The 17,210-nt window shown below is 48.2% G+C and overlaps 1 protein-coding gene across 1 annotated transcript in view; it reads right to left on the bottom strand.

Moving 5' to 3' along the window:
• The window catches only part of ADSS2 (adenylosuccinate synthase 2), an 888,588-nt gene that overhangs the window by 306,943 nt on the left and 564,435 nt on the right, over positions 1–17,210 (bottom strand). Inside the window, exons 5-6 of the mRNA XM_069607967.1 lie at positions 16,266–16,332; positions 5,445–5,552 (exon numbers count right to left, since the gene is read on the bottom strand). Of these exons, the coding sequence (XP_069464068.1) occupies positions 5,445–5,552; positions 16,266–16,332 (175 nt within the window). The remainder of the gene's footprint in view (positions 1–5,444; positions 5,553–16,265; positions 16,333–17,210) is intronic.

Raw genomic sequence — 17,210 nt, 5'->3', positions numbered from 1 at the left:
ATACGGACATCCAAGTGGTCTTTCCGGTCTTCGTGAGTACTGGCATTCATGTGGTCATTCCGGTCCTTGTGAGTACTGTTTCCAAATTCTTTATACAGTACCGTCTAGAGTGTCAGCTTACAGATTCTGTCCCTGCTTGCCCTCTACGTGGGCTTAGCGCTGTCAGTATCTGTAATAGCATAGGGGGTAAGGAGTTGCCGACTTTCCTTTCAGTCATAAGGAGGTTCTAAGTGCTTACCCTACATTCCTTTTCATATAGTGGTATACACGAGTCTTAGGTATTGAATGCACGTTGTTATATTCAAGGTTGTTTACTGTGTATTTTGTGCACATTTCCCCTGCCATTTCCATCGCCTTCTTCCTTTCCTAACAGCAGTGCATGACTGTTCTAATAAACCAGGAAGAGACGGGAAGCTGGGAAGAAGCTTTTTTTTCTCCAATTCTACATGGGTGCTCATTCTCCGATACCATTGTTTATAAATAAATCAAATCAATCAACAAGCCCAAAGGAAAGGTACGGCGAGATTAGGAGATCGAAGGAGGAGCCCGGAGGGTCAAAACTTCTCCGGTCCATGTCAGAAAACAGCCAGTGAGCATCAATGTTACCGACACTGGCCTTGTAGCGGACCAGCATCCATACGCGAGGTAGACCCACCAACAAACAAGGAACCAGTGGCAGCAGAGAGCCGAGGAGGAGTGCCGGAAGGTACAGAACCTACCCTGGCACCCTAGGTGGCATACTGCAACTCTGCCAGAAACACAGTAAGAAACAGGAAAGCATAAGAGAGAAACTGTGTACATAAAGAGAAATACACATTCCTGAGAGCTATGGATAACCTGAGAGGCAAACCGTGCGACGAGGACCCTTGCAAAAATACTGCATGGGGAAAGTGGGAAACAATGTTTTCAATATATGAAGGCTAATAGATTGTACCTCTGGTGAATAAAAGAACAATTAACAGGGTTGTGAGCTAGGTTTATCAATAACGAGCAAGCTACATAGGCCTGGGCAGGAGAGTGTACTTAGGCTGTGCAACAGTAAATAAAGAATCACTTGGTGAATTGACTACCAGGTGTCCCGCACCACCTTTCCTCGTCCCAGTGATGCAAGGAATCACCACTGGCCATAACCCGAATAGAGGAATACAAGACTGGCAGATATAAGTGAAAATGACAAACAATTATTTATGTATAACAAAGCTGTGGTGTTGAATATATATGGGGTGTGTGGGACCCTCTTTTTTGATCTGGGGGGCCTAGGTCATGAGAGTGTCGAACAGTATATATAGCAAGAACTTAGGCTACCCCACCTGTTTAGCACTGGCTGATAGTTTTTCACAGCACAAGCTCACAGACCATGTCTGTGTAAGAGTTAGAGAGCACCAATATTTCATTTACATACATGACATTTTTATTTTCAAATATTTCTTAAAAATCTACTCAGACCATTATACATGTGTAGCCATGTTTAACCACATCAATTATGCATATTGTTACAAATTTTATCATATTAAACATTCATATCATAACAATTTGTAATAGAGTCTTTGTACAGTAAGAATTTAGTAATGGTGGTGACTTAGAGTCTGGTTACCATAGCCAAAAATCTATCTGGTCGACACTTTTGGTGTTTCTAGCAAGAACTGTTCGAATGGATGTTCTAGTGCCGTCTTCAGGACTGGTGGGGGAGGCTATGGTGTGTCATTTATGTTGCCTCGTAGATAGTGAATCTGAGCCCATTTCTTGAATGCCACAGGCTGAAAAAAGGAATGCGTTGTCCTTCTTATGCGGTGACCTCTGTGCATTAAACACTACAGCGGATGCAGTACAGCTCCCAAGAAGTACAGACACAGCTGTACCAGCTAGAACCCCATGAAACTAGGCTATATACGGTGGTCAGTCAAAATCTCGAATACAAAATCTCGAATGACAAAAAGCCCGAAACAAAAATCTCGAAAAAAAAAAATATCGAATTTTTATATATTTATTTATATATGTTTTTGGGGTCAGGTAAGTAAAAAAAAGGGGGAAAATAAAAAAAAAATGAAAAAAAGGGGGGTTGGGGGGGGGGGAACCCCCCCATTTTGGAAAAAAACACATTGAAAAAAAATTCGATATTTTTTTTTTCGGCCTTTTGTATTCGAGATTTTTGTTTTCGAGATTTTTGAATTCGGTATTATCACTATGAACCGCTATATACATGGGAACCAGTAATCAGCGGCGCACAGAGGGCACCGCATAAGAAGGACAACGCATTCCTTTTTTCAAGCTGTGGCATTCAAAAAATGGGCTTAGATTCAGGTGGGCTTGCAGGAGATCTGGACCCTGCTTTCCTTAGCGCCTTATGTGGCGGCTGCCATCTTGCGGGCTGCTGGTGGGGGAGAGCACACATTTCTCACGGGTCTGACGGCACTTGTGGGTGCTGATTCCCCCCCCCCTACCTGTCCAACGACATGTTCCTCAAGCATTCCACTTCCACTGACATTGAACCTAGGTCGCTTCTATGGCTCCAGTTAGTTTATAACCCGTTTTCGACCTGCAGCCTACACAGAGCTCTCAGTGAAGCATCTGCATGGCCAGCACTCCAAGCCACGCCACAATCAACCAGACTTTTGTCATTACCTCACTGGATGATGTTTTTCTCACTTCTGGTTTGTGCCTTGCATGTAGCTTCCAAGGCTCCTTGCACAGCCTTTCTTTTTCTTCCAACGCAGCTGTTATCCGGGAGGGGACCAGGGCAACCTTTGGCTCCCAACAGAAGCTTGTTTCTCTTTCGCACAGCCTTCTCCTTTGAACTCTCGCAGCTTTACAACCACAGGGAACTCCTGTCTGGCCTTCTCACGAGTGCCTGCTTTCTCGAACAGCCCCTTGGCCTCTCCCCTCGTGTTGCCTTGTTTGTCTCAGTCGTGGAAGAAACATTCTCTCTGGTACCCAGCCTTGCTCTTCACCTCTCCTGCACCACAATGTTTCCCCAGTTCTTCTTTTTGTGGTTTCTGGCCACTCCTTTTATAACTAGGGAGATTGGTAATGGGTTGCAAGTGGGTGTTATTGTGGCCGAGTGCCTGACCCTGCCTGACCTCATTAGTGGGACACAGGCATTGTACTGAATGGTTGGTAATCTTTCCAGCCTCAGTCCTCCTCTTTCTCGCTTCAGTTCTCTGGCAGTCTAGTAGGGAACTGGAATTGTGGGAGTTGTAGTGCCCCATAGAAAGGGAAGGAAAGTTGGATAGATTATCACCAGAAAAAGGGGGGAGATGTAAGGTTATAGGGAAAAAGGTCCTCCCATGTTTATATCATATCCTTGTGTTTTTAAGGAGGGAGAGAACGATTGCATCTGTATTTAGGGGCGGTTTTCATTTCCCCAGCTTTTTTCTCCTTTTCTTTAAGGGAAAATGCTGGGGTAGGAGGAACTTTGGTGGCAGTATCCCATAAAAGCTGAGGGGATGTCGGGTAGGGGTGTGTCAGAAAGGGTGGGATACCATGTCTCGCCCGAGGGCGTTCCTTCCCCAGATGATCCTCCCTCGCTCATCCACCCCTAGGGTCAGGATCCAAGTCAGGATCCAAGTGCGATGGCCCTACCCTGGCCACCTGAATAAAGGATCCCTGGGGTCTACAAGTGAGGTCCATCAGGTTCTCACAGATCTTAGACCTAATTGCCTGACTAATACAATGGCTGTTCGACTTAATTACCTGACTATTACAACTACATGCCTCTTCAGCCCTCTTCCTCGTCTCTGTACTCCTGGAATTCTGGGACTTATAGTTTCCTTCAACATAGTTCATTTTTTCAACATTTAAGTTACTTTCAAGGGTAGATTGAATTCCCTTAAAGTTATTAAGAGATGGGCTATGAGAATTAGCTGTTATAGAGGAAGGTATTTTATTGAAGACAACATTTCCATATTCCTTTACATTGTACCCTTGGGATTGAGGAAGGTGTTGTAAACCAATTCAAGACAGTGCCAGAGAATCCATCCTGTCAGTGAGGAGGGAGAGGTCGGTGCAGTTGTCGACTGTGTCGAAGGCAATCGAGAAATCAAGGAGGACAAGGAGACTTGAGTCACCCTTATACATAATTTGGAGGGCATCATCCACCACTTAGATGGTGGCAGTCTTGATTCTACACTTGGGGCGGAACCCTAACTGACAGTCGTTAAGAGGTGTAGTTGTTCGATTCTGGTGCATAGTTGTGTAGCAACCACTTTTGCAAAGATTTTGCCAATAAACAGGGGGGTCATATAATTAGCATGTTTTTGGCCATGACATCTGGGTCAGTTTTTTCAAAAGTGGTCATATGATACAAGTCTTGAGGGTGTCTTGGAATTACCCTTCAGTGAAAGAGGCATTAATGATGCTGAGGAGTTTGTTCAGCGCTGTCCCCATCAAATGTTTAATGATGTCTTACTAGCTGAGTAGAAGGAATTAAACTGTAGGAGCTAAAATGAGGTTTTGGGGGTTAGGTGCATACAATTTCAATCTTATTCGGAATAAGGAGGGAGATCATGTGCTGATGTTTTATCCATTACGGACTCTTTTACAACCATGCTGTTTTGATTCAGAAAACTGTAGGTCCACTAAGTAGTGTACATCTTGTTATCTTTAATCAGGGATATTTAAGCAAAATTAAAATAGGCTGCCCTCTGTTGCAGAAAATAAGGGACTCCATCCTTCGCCAGCGATTCTGTCGTAAATAAATAGTCCAGCGCTTTCCCAGATTTGGCAGGATTTCACAGTGTCTGCATTTTAAATAATGAACATTGCAAATCTATTCTTGTCTATCACAATTACTCAATAAGTGCTTTGCTTGGAATTAGAGGATGCCAAGGTCAGGGTCTATCCTTTTAATCGTAACACTACCTACAGAACTTGAAGTAGTGTTTAAAATATGTTTTTGCACTAAAAATGCAAATGCTCTCAAAATGTTTTTTTTTTTAAAGGTGTACATATCTCTGTAGCAGTAGGTTTTAACAATAGTCTGTTAGTAAGCTAGTTAAAAGTTGGGGCATGCTGTGATAGCCTAATAAAAATATCAGTGTGCTTTTTCTGAATTGGGCATACCAGTAAGCAACAAGTTCTCAGAGCAAGATAAATCCCTTCTTCTGGAATCCGTCCAATAATTGCGGCACACTTGACTATTCCTTTCATCTGCAATTAACTGAACCGTCAAGTATAAATCTGCTGAAATATTATAAATTAGTGTTTTCTGTATATGTCTTAATTTATAAGGTTGAAATCGTGTACTTGCCCGTTCACGCTTATGTTGTTCAAAATAAAACACAAGCCAAGTCTCCTCTTACCAAACATATGCATTACATCTGTCCTACATGCCCTGATGAGAGTTTACGGCCTAAACAAATAAAGGACAACAGCTGTGTCCATGTCATGTGTGGTGGAGTAGGTTCAGGCATATGCAATGTTTATCGGCACTTTCACATAACAAGTACCTATCTGAGAATTCGTCGAAGTCAGAAACCAAGTCGCACATCCTAAGGCCACTTCGAGCAGCTTTTGAAGAATATACTGGTCCAATACCTTTTTTAGTGGTCCCCAGGCTGAAAAAACAGAAAACATACAAGACTCTTTATTTGGTGTGGAGGCTATTCTGTGGAAACCTATAAAAAAAAGAAAGTATTTTTATTATAATTTATACATTTGCCCCTGTTCCATCTAAATACAATCACAATCTCTGCATCTTCATTCTGCATTCATTGATGCCCCCCCCACACCCTCTGTCTCCCAGCCTGTCCACCGCAACAACCAAACCAACAGAAACAATACCGGCGCCCACAGCTTGTACTTCACAGGAGTTTCACCAGTTCTCGTTAATCATCTTGCTCTGGTCTTACATCCTACTTTGCAGCTGCCCATTCTCGCTCCCCATCCTTACCATCTTGCTACTTCTTTGCGAGAATTCAGGTGGGTTCATCATCTGGGGAGCTAAACAATGTCTGCACCAGGGTATTCCAGGTCATCACAGTCTTAAGATTTTCTCCCTTTCCAATTTGTATGGTTTCTTATCACACCCTTCAGCCATGGACAAATGTTCCAGATCCCCCCACCACCTGTCGATGCATGAGCACTCCCTTGATTTCCACGCCATTGCGATCCTCCTTTTCCCCCCCAACACCCAAGCTAGACATTCTGTGGAAACATAACTGTGTGCAGGTGGAAACTATTTGAACTGAGAGGGACTTATTGGTGCTCTGATATTAGTCACAACTCTCACATTTCATGTTCAGTTCATTGAGGAAAATAGTGACTGTAATTTAAACTTGAAACTGCCACATGAGAGGTTAGATTACTGGGGAAACAACAAGAAATGGGCACTCCAAAATGACAAGACATTCGAAAATACCTTTCTGAAGAACAGCTGAACATAATCATAAACACAATCTGATTACAAATTAGTATGCAGGCTGTGTAATAGAAATCCCTGTCATGTGGCACCAAACGAACATCATAAAACAAATATTCACTTTGAAATATCATTTAGGGCTTCTAAAAAAAGTTAATAGCTCAGAAAGTTGAGTGTCAGAGCACTTTTTGAACAACAATCAAATCAATGCTCTACCATTTGAAATGCTCAAGCAATCCTATTAGGTTGTCTAGATTTGCTATTAGGGTAATTTAAGGTGATTGCCATTTTGTTAGCTTTGGCGCTATTGCTAATATCTAAAAGATGTAGTGTGCACACCACTAACTCACAAGCGAGTTTTAAAGAATGGACTTTTCAAATGAAAAAGAAATTGAATATCCATTGAAAGTCAGCAGTCACTTTAAATTTAAAACAGTGATAACTTGGATTTAAGAGGCATTGAATTGGCACAGGAAATATTATGTGTAAATTACTTAAGCTTAACCTTTGAAAGCAATCTCCCAAGAGAATGAAGGACCATAGAACAGTGGTCCAAAGACTCCTATAATAGGTTGACTTTCCTCCTGAGAGCACGGTCCCTGTGATAGGCAAGTAGACACAGCGATGAGGCGGCTCAAACGAAATGGCGTGAGGAATCTAACAGCACCAGGATTGCTCACAGGGTGTATGGAAATGCTCACAGGCTGTATGGAAATGGACAGAAGGACAGTATCACAAACAAAGCAGTGATAATATCAGCGTTGTATATACCCCCCTCAATTACCCATCTCCTACATGTGTGTGTGCCGATAGACCCGTTCGTGAACCCAAGTTTGTGGTGGATGTTTCTACTTTACAAGTTATAGTAATGAAAGTTATGAGGAAGGCATGGTATCGAGCAGTAGACACAAACACAATGGATACAAGTTTTGAAAACCTTTATTTACACTTTTGCTTGGGATGGTGGAATTCCTAACTTGCACCAACTCAAAAATGGGAGTAATCTCGACCATTAAACAATAACAAATATGTCTAAGTCGGTCTGGTCAAAATAAAAAGGCCTATACTAAGACAACCTAACCCTGCCCTCCTTCTTAGAATTACAAATGTGTTAAGGGAATACAAAACGGAAAAACAGTGTCTCAAAAGGAAACGTGAGAATGGCTTCAGCATCAACTCCCTTCCCCAGGTTCAACCCCACGGGGTCTAGAGAGTCTCTCAAAAAACAAAGAATGGGTGGATGGCACAGTGCTTTCAGTCTTGCACACTTTCGCTTACTGGTACAATTCAACAGTTCAATGTTAGGCTTTACATTTTTGATAGTTCAATCACTTCTTTAGACTTGGGTTGCATTGTCATCAATCCAGAGTTCCTATATTCTCATCACAGTTCTGCACAGGCTTCCCTCTGCCGGGCTAGTGTCTGCCTCTCCTTCGTGGGATTTTCCTTCCCCACGTTTTATCTCCTAGACATTTTTTCTGCCAAAGACTTTCGAAAGGAATTTACATAGAACTCTGCATGACCACTTCAACCTCTCAACAATTCTTCATTTCACAATTAACAGCATTTTGTGGCACCAATACTTCTTGATAAGTATGATTCTGCCTTTCTTTCAACTGCCCTCTTTGCCTTTTCAAAAGTTCATGGGTAATACCAATACCTCTTGGTATTTGTAGTTCTTGTTCTCTTAGTTTCAAAGTTCGAATTCAACACCAATTTGTAGTTCTTATTCACAGTTCTTTTACATGCCTTCCTGGACTTTTTCCACGGTTCTATTTTTTTTTGCTTTTGCTCCTTGGCATATTTCACAGTTCAAAAATGTTCCTCAGTTCTTATATTTTACGTTTCCCCACTTGGCATACGTCACAGTTCACAAATGTCACTTTCCTTTCATTCAACTTTCTTTCCATAGCGCAGCTTCCTTTGATCTCTGCTTGCAATATCTTTCAAAATCCCAAAACAATTCACATAGACTTTCGAATGTGTGACTTCCTCTCGCAGGACTACTCTGCTACTTTGTATCCTTGTCTTTTAACAATTGAACTCTTTGTTCACGTTTTCTCAGCACACTCGCAACTTTCAACTTTCCAGTTAGGAACAAGTTACTTACCTGTAACTGTTGTTCTCCAGCATGGGTCTGGCATGGATTCACATGCTCATGAATATTCTCCGTCGCCAGGCTGGGAATCCTCGGTAAAGAAAAATCAGTATCAGTTTCGTTTCTGATCTGTCTTTCATAGTAGTAACCAGTCACTGATCTCTGCGTCATACTGACCACAGCCAATGACTGCCATCTCCCTAAGCCCCGCCTCTGGCAGCCATCTTCAGATTTGGTAGCACGTGAAGTGGCAGTATGACCAAGTGAAGAGCCGCAGAGGGGTAGGCGGGAGGGTTCGCATGTGAATCCATGCCAGACCCATGCTGGAGAACAACAGTTACAGGTAAGTAACTTGTTCCTTCTCCAGCATGGGGTCTGGCATGGATTCACATGCTCATGAATAAAACAATACATAGCAGTACACACATGCACAACCACGGGAGGTGGCAACAGGCTCCACATTAAGCAATACAACAACTCAACATTAAGCATCTCTTACCTTCTCACCAGGCTCACCTTAGGCGAACAGGTTGCGCAGCACTGCTTGGCTGACCCTGGACTCCTCCCTGGAATCCCGATCGACGCAGTAGAATTTCGTGAAGGTGTGCGTCGACCTCCACGTAGCAGCCCTGCAGATGTCCAGCAAGGGCACACCAGATAGGAACGCCGTGGTAGCTGCGATCGCTCTGGTGGAATGGGCTCTCGGACGGCCAGGCAGCGGTCGGTTTGCCAACCGATGACAGTACATGATACAGCCGGAGAGCCATCTGGAAATGGAAGCCTTCGAGAGAGCCTTCCCCTGATTGACAGGTCCAAAGTTCACAAAAAGTTGTGACGTCTTCCGAAAACTCTTTGTGCGGTCCACGTAGAACTTCAGCGCTCTAGCCACATCCAGCGAGTGCAAAGTCCTTTCAGCCGGCGACGAAGGCGACGGGAAGAAAACAGGCAACACCAAGGGTTTGTTGAGGTGGAAGTCCGACGGCACCTTGGGCATGAAGGAGGGGTGCGTCCTGAGCACTACCCTCGTGTCGTGAAAAGTCAAGTAAGGGGGCTTGCAGGAAAGGGCCTGGATCTCTGCCACCCGTCGTGCGGAGGCGATGGCCACAAGAAACGCTGTTTTCCACGACAAGAACTTCAACGGAGCCGAGTGCAGAGGCTCGAACGGAGGTCCCATGAGCTTGGTCAGCACCACGTTGAGCTCCCACGCCGGGGCCGGGGCCTTCACCGGCGGGAACGATCTGAACGGTCCCTTCATGAATTCTTTCACCAGAAGATGAGACCACAAAGACGTCCGTCCCGTGGTTCTGGTGTATCGGGAGATCGCAGCAAGATGAATCTTGATGGAAGCGTGCACCAGTCCAGCCTTGGCCAGCGTCAGCAGGTACGGCAGTACTTGAGGAGCCATAATCCGTAGAGGGTTAATCTTCTGTGCGTGGCACCAGACAGAGAACCTCTTCCATTTGTGTCCGTAGCATTTAAGAGTTGAGGACGCCCTGGGCTTTGCAAGAACCTCTCTGCAGTGGGCCGGTATGTCGTAACCCCCAACCTCTAACGCTGCAGGAGCCAGGCCTGCAAGTTCAGCGACTTCGGGTCGTGATGGAGGATGGCGCCTGCTTCCCTGGAGAGAAGATCCACGTCCACTGGCAGCTTGATTGACGGGGACGCTGACAAGTCCAGAAGGTCCAGGAACCATATCTGCCTCAGCCACACAGGTGCGACGAGGATCATCCTGCACCGTGACCTCTTGAGCTGGTTGATGAGCCGGATCAGCAGCGGCAATGGAGGGAACGCATATAGGAACAGGCCCTCCCAGGGGAACGAGAAAGCATCGCCCATGCTCCTCGGCTGGGGAAACCTGCTGGCGAAACTGCGGCACTTGGAGTTTGTCGCCGTCGCGAACAGATCGATCTGGGGTGTGCCCCACCGTCGGAAGAGGCAGTCCACTAGATCCTGTCGTAGTTCCCACTCATGGCACAAGCGCAGCTCTCTGCTGAGCGAGTCGGCAATGGTGTTTTTTATCCCTGCCAGATGAAACGGCACCAGAAACATCCCTTGGGCGACGGCCCAATGCCACAGATCCTGAGCCTCCTTGGACAGGGCTGGGGATCTGGTACCGCCCTGCTTCCTGATGTAGAACATGGTGGTGGTGTTGTCGGTGAAGATCCTCACCACCTTGCCCTTGAGGGACGGAAGGAAGGACCTGAGGGCCCAAAACACTGCACGGAGTTCCAGGACGTTGATATGGAGGGACTTCTCCGTCGGCAGCCAAAGGCCCCTCGCGTGCAGATTTCCGGTGTGCGCTCCCCACCCTTCCAGGGAGGCATCCGTGGTCACGGTCTTCTGGTGGCCCGGGGCCTGGAAGTCCATGCCCGCCGTCAGATGCGCCTGGGTGCCCCACCACCGGATCGCTCATCGGAAGCTCTCGTCGAGTGTGATCCTGTCCTCGAAGCTGCCCGTCGTCTGGATTCAGCGAGCGTCCAGGAACTCCTGTAACGGGCGCATCCGAAGCCTGCACAGGCGGATGAGATAAATGCAAGAAGACATCATTCCGAGGAGGGACTTGATGGACCTCACCCTGGCCGCATCCGCAACCATCATCCGCTGCACCTTGCCCAAGATGGCCCTCGTCCTTTCCTCCGACGGAGAGGCCAGAAGCGCCCCTGTGTCGAGCTTCGCTCCCAGAAACAGTGCATCTTGCGCGGGCACCAGGTGGGACTTGGCATAGTTTAAGGAAAATCCCAGGTCCGTGAGTAGTTGGACGGTCCTCGCCGTGTGCTCCGCGGCGAGCTCCTTTGTCTTTGCTCGGATGAGCCAGTCGTCCAGGTAGGGGTAGACGTGGATCCCCTCCAGACGCAGCTGCGCCGCCACCGGTGCGAGGCACTTGGTGAACACCCTGGGTGCCGACCTCAATCCGAAGGGAAGGGCTCTGAACTGGTAGTGACGCCCTTGGACTACGAATCTGAGAAACTTTCGGTGTCCCTTTAGAATGGGGATATGGAAGTAGGCATCCTCCAAATCCAACGACGACAGGAAATCGCCCTGCTCCAGTTGACCCAGGACGTGCTGGAGGGTGACCATCCGGAACTTCTGTGCCTTGATGAATTTGTTCAGTCGTCGTAGGTCCAGGATGGACGCCATCCTCCCGTCTTCTTCTTCACGAGGAAGTATCTTGAGTAAACTCCGGAGCCCCGAAGCCTCTTTGGGACGAGCTCGATGGCGCCTTTCTTGAGCATCGCCTTTACCTCCAAGAGAAGTTGAGGGACGTGATGTTCCTTCCTGGCCACGGGGGGGGACGAGCGGGCACTTCTTTAGAAACTCGAGCGCGTGACCCTGGGCCAGGGCGTCCAGCACCCAACGGTCGGTGGAGATGGACTCCCACACGCTGACGAAGCTCGCCAGCCGGCCTCCCACCGGGGTGCTTCGGTGGGGGCCCGACCCCACGGCCGGTTCAGTCTGCTTCGACAAGGCTTTGCCGCCTTGTCCTCCTTGGCGACGACGGCGGGGTCCGCCCGACTTGCCTCGTCCCCTGTAGGCTTCCTGTGACGACGAACGGGCCGCTTGACGATGGGTGGAAAATCCACCGCCGGAACGTTTGGAGGCACCCTGCTTGCCTCCGCCGCTCCGAAAGGGTGGCCGTCGTTGCTGGAGAACACCAAGAGCCCGGGCCGTCTCCGTCTTGATGGCTTATAGGGAATCGTCCACTGTTTTCCCAAACAGGTTGCTCCCGTCGAACGGCATGTCCAAGACTCTGGTCTGCACGTCCTGACGGAAGTCAGTTGCCTTGAGCCATCCACGCCGTCTAAGGCACACGCCGTTGCCCAACTGGCGAAATCCAGTGTCAGCGATGTCCGTCGCTATCGTAATGGCGTGGTCCGACGCCACTTCTCCTTCCTGCAAGATCTCTAGGGCCTCCGCCCTCTTGTCGTCTGGTAAGAAGTCCAGCAGGGGGGCGATTTTGTACCACAACTCCCTGTCGTAGCGCGCTACGATAGCCAAGGCGTTGGCAGTCTTAATCGTTGTCGCTGCCGGTGAGATGACTCTGCGTCCCATCGTGTCCAATTTCGGCGGGGAGGTTGACGAGGCCGCTGCAGAGACGACCGAGTCCGGGGTCGGCTGTGCCTGAAGGCACAAGGGGGCCGCGTCCGGGACTCGCTACTTCTTCTCGTACCAATCCCTTCTCGCCGGCGTTGTGGATGGGTTCTTGAGGAGGGAGAGACCCTCATCCCAGATATCGTCCAGTAGAGGTACAGCGAGGACCGTCTTCCTCTTGGTCTCGCGCTGTTGATAAAGGAAACCTTCCTTCTTCTTCTCTTCCGGGCAGAGCTGGAAAAGCTCGGATACCCTGGCGATCATGGCATGAAACGATCCAATCTCGTCGGGCGGGGAAGCCCGGGGAGGAGGTGACGACGGGAGATCCTCGTCGTAAACCTCGTGGTCTGTGCCCGTCGCGGCCGTGTCAGTCCCCGTATCATCCCCACGGCTCGTGGACGGGGAGGAGGGCTGAGCAGGGCGCGATGGTTGAAAAGGAGGTGGAGGATGAATCCTTCTTCTCTTAGGAGGAGGGCTCCCAGAAGGGCCTGGCTCCGGGTCCCCCGTCGGGAGAGGTTCCTCCGTTGGTGGTAAAGGCAATCTTGTCCTTATCTCCGAGTATAAGGACTGTATAGCCAACAAAATGGCCGCCGAATTGTCTTGCGGCACTGGTTGAGGGGATTCCGACGGGCTGTCAGGAGCCCCGTCGGCACCCTCGACGTTCTCGTCGTCTCCTACGTCGGGGTCCCTCTCGACGGGCTGGTCTTCTTCCACGCCAACGCCGTGGCTTAAGACTTCAATCAGCTCCTCCTCAGAGGTTGAGGCCGAATCCACGACGACCTCCTGCCCCCACTTTTTCTTCTCCGTCGGAGGTTTCACGGGGGTCCTGTCGATGGGCATGAAAGAGGACTCCCTCTGCGGTGGCAAGGAGACTCTGGGCCCCGAGGTCGCCACCACTGGTGTAGCCTCCACAGGCTGAGCCAGGGCCGCTGCGACTGTCTCAATAGAGGCCTTGGCCGGGTGGATGAAGGCTTTCACCACCTTAGGTGCGCTCACCGCCTTCTCCTTGGGGGGAGGGTCGCCGCCTCGCTCACCCTCCGATGGGGCCTTCGAGCTCGACCGGGGTCTCTCTAGGAGCTTCGCCGGGTGCTCGGCCTTCCTCTTACCCGAGCCAGAGCATTGGCTCCTGGTTGATGGCGCCGGGGAGGATGCGCCCTGCCTGGCGCCCGTAGAGCCCGACCGTTCGGCGCTCCCGGTGCCAGCGGACTCGCGGTGCTTGGCCTTCTGTTGGACCCCCGTCGCCGGGGCGCCCTCAAAGGTCTTAGAAGACCGCTCGGACTTCTTCTTCTCGCCTGACGGGCTCTTCCCTTCCAGCCAGTTGGCGAGACGCAGATGGCGGTCCTTCATGGTCCGTTCCGACATATTGCCGCAAAACGCACAGTCCTTCTCCACGTGCGTCTTGTCCTCATGCAGGCAGTAGAGGCAAAGGGAGTGTTCGTCCTCCTTAAAGACATTCTGAAGCTGGCATCCAGGGCAGACCCTGAACAGCTTTCCGGGCGTCGAGCTTCCCTTCTCCTGGGCCATGATCGAGATGGGCCTGAGAAACTTCTGGAGTCCTCCAAAAGCGTGGCTCGACGAAATCTTCACCCTTGAGGGGCGTAGAAGAATCCGACACGGGTCCCCGTTGATCGGATAAAGAAACGGTGGAGCTTGAGGCTCTTTTGACCGAAAAAGAGAAAATGTTCCTAAGAAAAAGCGCGAAAAAAGCACTAAAGCTCGAGAGCAATAGCACGAGGATCCCAACACTTGAACGTGCGGTAAAAATCTGAAGATTGCTGCCAGAGGCGGGGCTTAGGGAGATGGCAGTCATTGGCTGTGGTCAGTATGACGCAGAAATCAGTGATTGGTTACTACTACGAAAGACATCAGAAACGAAACTGATACTGATTTTTCTTTACTGAGGATTCCCAGCCTGACGACGGGGAATATTCATGAGCATGTGAATCCATGCCAGACCCCATGCTGGAGAACAGTCATTTACCCTTTAACATCAACCAGACTTTTGTTTGCCTCAATAACTCTTTGGCTATGTTAACTGGATTTCTTTTTGTCATCTCTTTCCTGCAGCTTGTGCTCCTCCCCGACTCTTCTGTTTACCCGGGAGGGACGCGGGACGCTTTCTGGCAACTTGAATGTTTCTTTCTTCCGCTCACTCGGGCATGGAAATCTTGGCTGGCTTTCTCTTGATTCTAGCCACTGTCGATCAGCCTGTTGGCCTTCCACCTTCCACAGCCTGGTTCGCATTGCCTCGGAAGAGCTGTTCCTTCTTGTACCCAGGGCTCGCTCCAAGTCTGCCTGTCTGCACCACCTTTTATCTTCACAGGGCACAGGGAGTGGTAGGTGCACATTGTTAAAGTTACGTGTCTGCCTCATCTTCCTTGGTGCAGTCTTTTTATCACTACAACGTTAAATGGGTTGCGGAAAAAGGGGGCTATCATGTCTCACCATTGGGCGCTTCTCCCCCACTCCCTGAGGACCCTCTACCCAGTTGATCCTCCCTCGCTTGTCCACCCATAGGGTCGGGATCCAAAAGCGAGGCCCTTTCCCTGGCCACCTGAGCACAAGCCAATTAATAAATCACTTTTTTTGTAACATCACCGAAAATGAGGGTGCGAGTCTGATTACTCCAACAGTTGGCACCTTGACTCGGATCTGTCGCGCAACATGGGTGCATCGCCATACTTGCGGACTGCCACCTCTCGCACAACTTAAAGAGGCAAGGGGCTCTGGTTAAAACCTTCAAGGGGTAATCGGAAGGAGGAAGCCTGTAAATGGTGAGCTTGCGCAAGACGCTCGGGGGAGATGACAGTTTTTATCATCATGGTTAAGCGGGAAGATTGGTTTTGGGGTTATGTAGACATGGGATGACCGTTCTGAGTTGGGTAGTTCATCGAATAGAGTTGGGGAAGCTTTGATTGATGTTGCGAGAGGTAGTGCTGAGTTAGGATGCACATACTGAAAGCCTGGACAAAGACAGCCACCTGTCCTTTGTTTGAAAGCATGAATGTTCCAACCTTCTGGTCGGAAAGCTCTCTCAAAAAGGTATGCAGAGGCTCTTAAGCCAAGAAGAATGCTGTACTTTTGCTCGCCTGCACTGTTCACTCATGGTCTACTCGTGTTTGCCACCTTCTTGAGAACAACAAATTCTGGAGAGCACAGATATAGAAAAGATCCATGTATAGATGGATCCTGTTCGGAAGAAAATCGAAAGGACAACTCAATGGAAGCACAAGAATTGTAGGTTAGCCATGCACTACTGAAAAGAATTTGAATTTTTTGTTCCCAAACGTTGGCAGTTTAAAGTGAGGGCGATTGGCGGAAGCAGTAGCCAGGAACCCTGGAAAAGAAATTTAAGTAGTGGAGGAATTTTGACAATCATAAAAAGACTCAACAAGGGGAACCTGTGAGACAATGAAAACAAATATCCAGGAAGTAGGGGTTGCAGCATTAACATGGGCTTCCTTCCAAAATGCCCAGATGCCCGAGAATAATTGGCTGGTTCACCATACAATGTAATGGCGATTCGTGGAGATGCAGGACTCATTGGATGTTTCCAAATTCTGGAATTCATTTTTCTTCTAACTTTGTACATAAATTCGCAAGCACCGTTTTGTAGCCGGTAATAATGTTTTCTAGTTAAAACTTTATAACCCAAATACCCACAGTACCAATGCATTTTTGGGCATACAGGATTAGGAGAATGAAAGGATGCTCATCACATACTTTTTTCCTTCTTGCTGTTGCCTCTGCTGTTCCTGGATCCCATCAGCTGCTTGATGAAAGTCAAAGACTAGGGAAAATTAAAAAAGTAAAGTTTAATATGGTGTGCACAAACATGCATTTTAATTATTCTACAGTCTTTAAAATGAATTCATCCCCGTTTCAACTTGTTCATTACTACAATGTGGGCTCTACAGCAGTACCGCATGGAAACCAGTTCTTCATTGTGACAATGAATTGACTGAAAAAACTCAACTGGAAATGGTTTCCCCCAAAAATGATATTGTTTTCAATTTGAGTTTTACTTATTTACTTGTTTTTTTACTGCAGTGGTATCTTGGTGTCTGAGTGGCTCACTGGGATGCACTGGACTCTAGTTTCAGTGCGTCTCCTGCGACTGCAAGGCAGATTTTAGATTGCAAGCAGTGTTCAGTGTTTGTTATGGAGAAGTAACTTTTGTCTTCCCGCTTTCAATGCCAATTGGTAGGCAAGGGGGAACACTGTGCCTGCCTGCCTGCTGCTTCCCCGCTTGAAATACTCGATTACTCAACCTTTATCCACAGTTGGTACCTACTAGGAGAGACTTAACTATCCTCTTTTTTTTCTTTTCACTTTCTTTATTGTCAATGTATTACAAATACATCACTAACCTCCTGCCCCTTGTGGCTGATTAGCATATTGGATGAAGTAGCCTTGGGGTAGGAGGATGTCATACATGGGGGTAAATGGGGTGAGGATGGGGTAAACCATGTTTCAGTGATTAACAGGGGATCAAGGTTGTTGTATGAGAGGAGAAGTCTCTGCAGACTGCTCAGCAAGTATTGATCAACATTAGAGGGTGTGAGCTTGTGGTCTGTGTGCTAGGGTAGCTTTCCGGGGCTTCCCAGGTTGGTTGGCCATTCGAACTCTAGTGACAGTGGGCATGGGCTGTGGCGAGTAGTAGTGACT

This window comes from Ambystoma mexicanum, chromosome 4q (genome assembly GCF_040938575.1).
Source record: "Ambystoma mexicanum isolate Mex_15411 chromosome 4q, UKY_AmexF1_1, whole genome shotgun sequence".
NCBI classification, from domain to species: Eukaryota; Metazoa; Chordata; class Amphibia; order Caudata; family Ambystomatidae; genus Ambystoma; species Ambystoma mexicanum.
The sequence above is the reverse complement of the archived record's forward strand: the minus strand, read 5'-3'. Positions and strand labels throughout refer to the sequence as shown.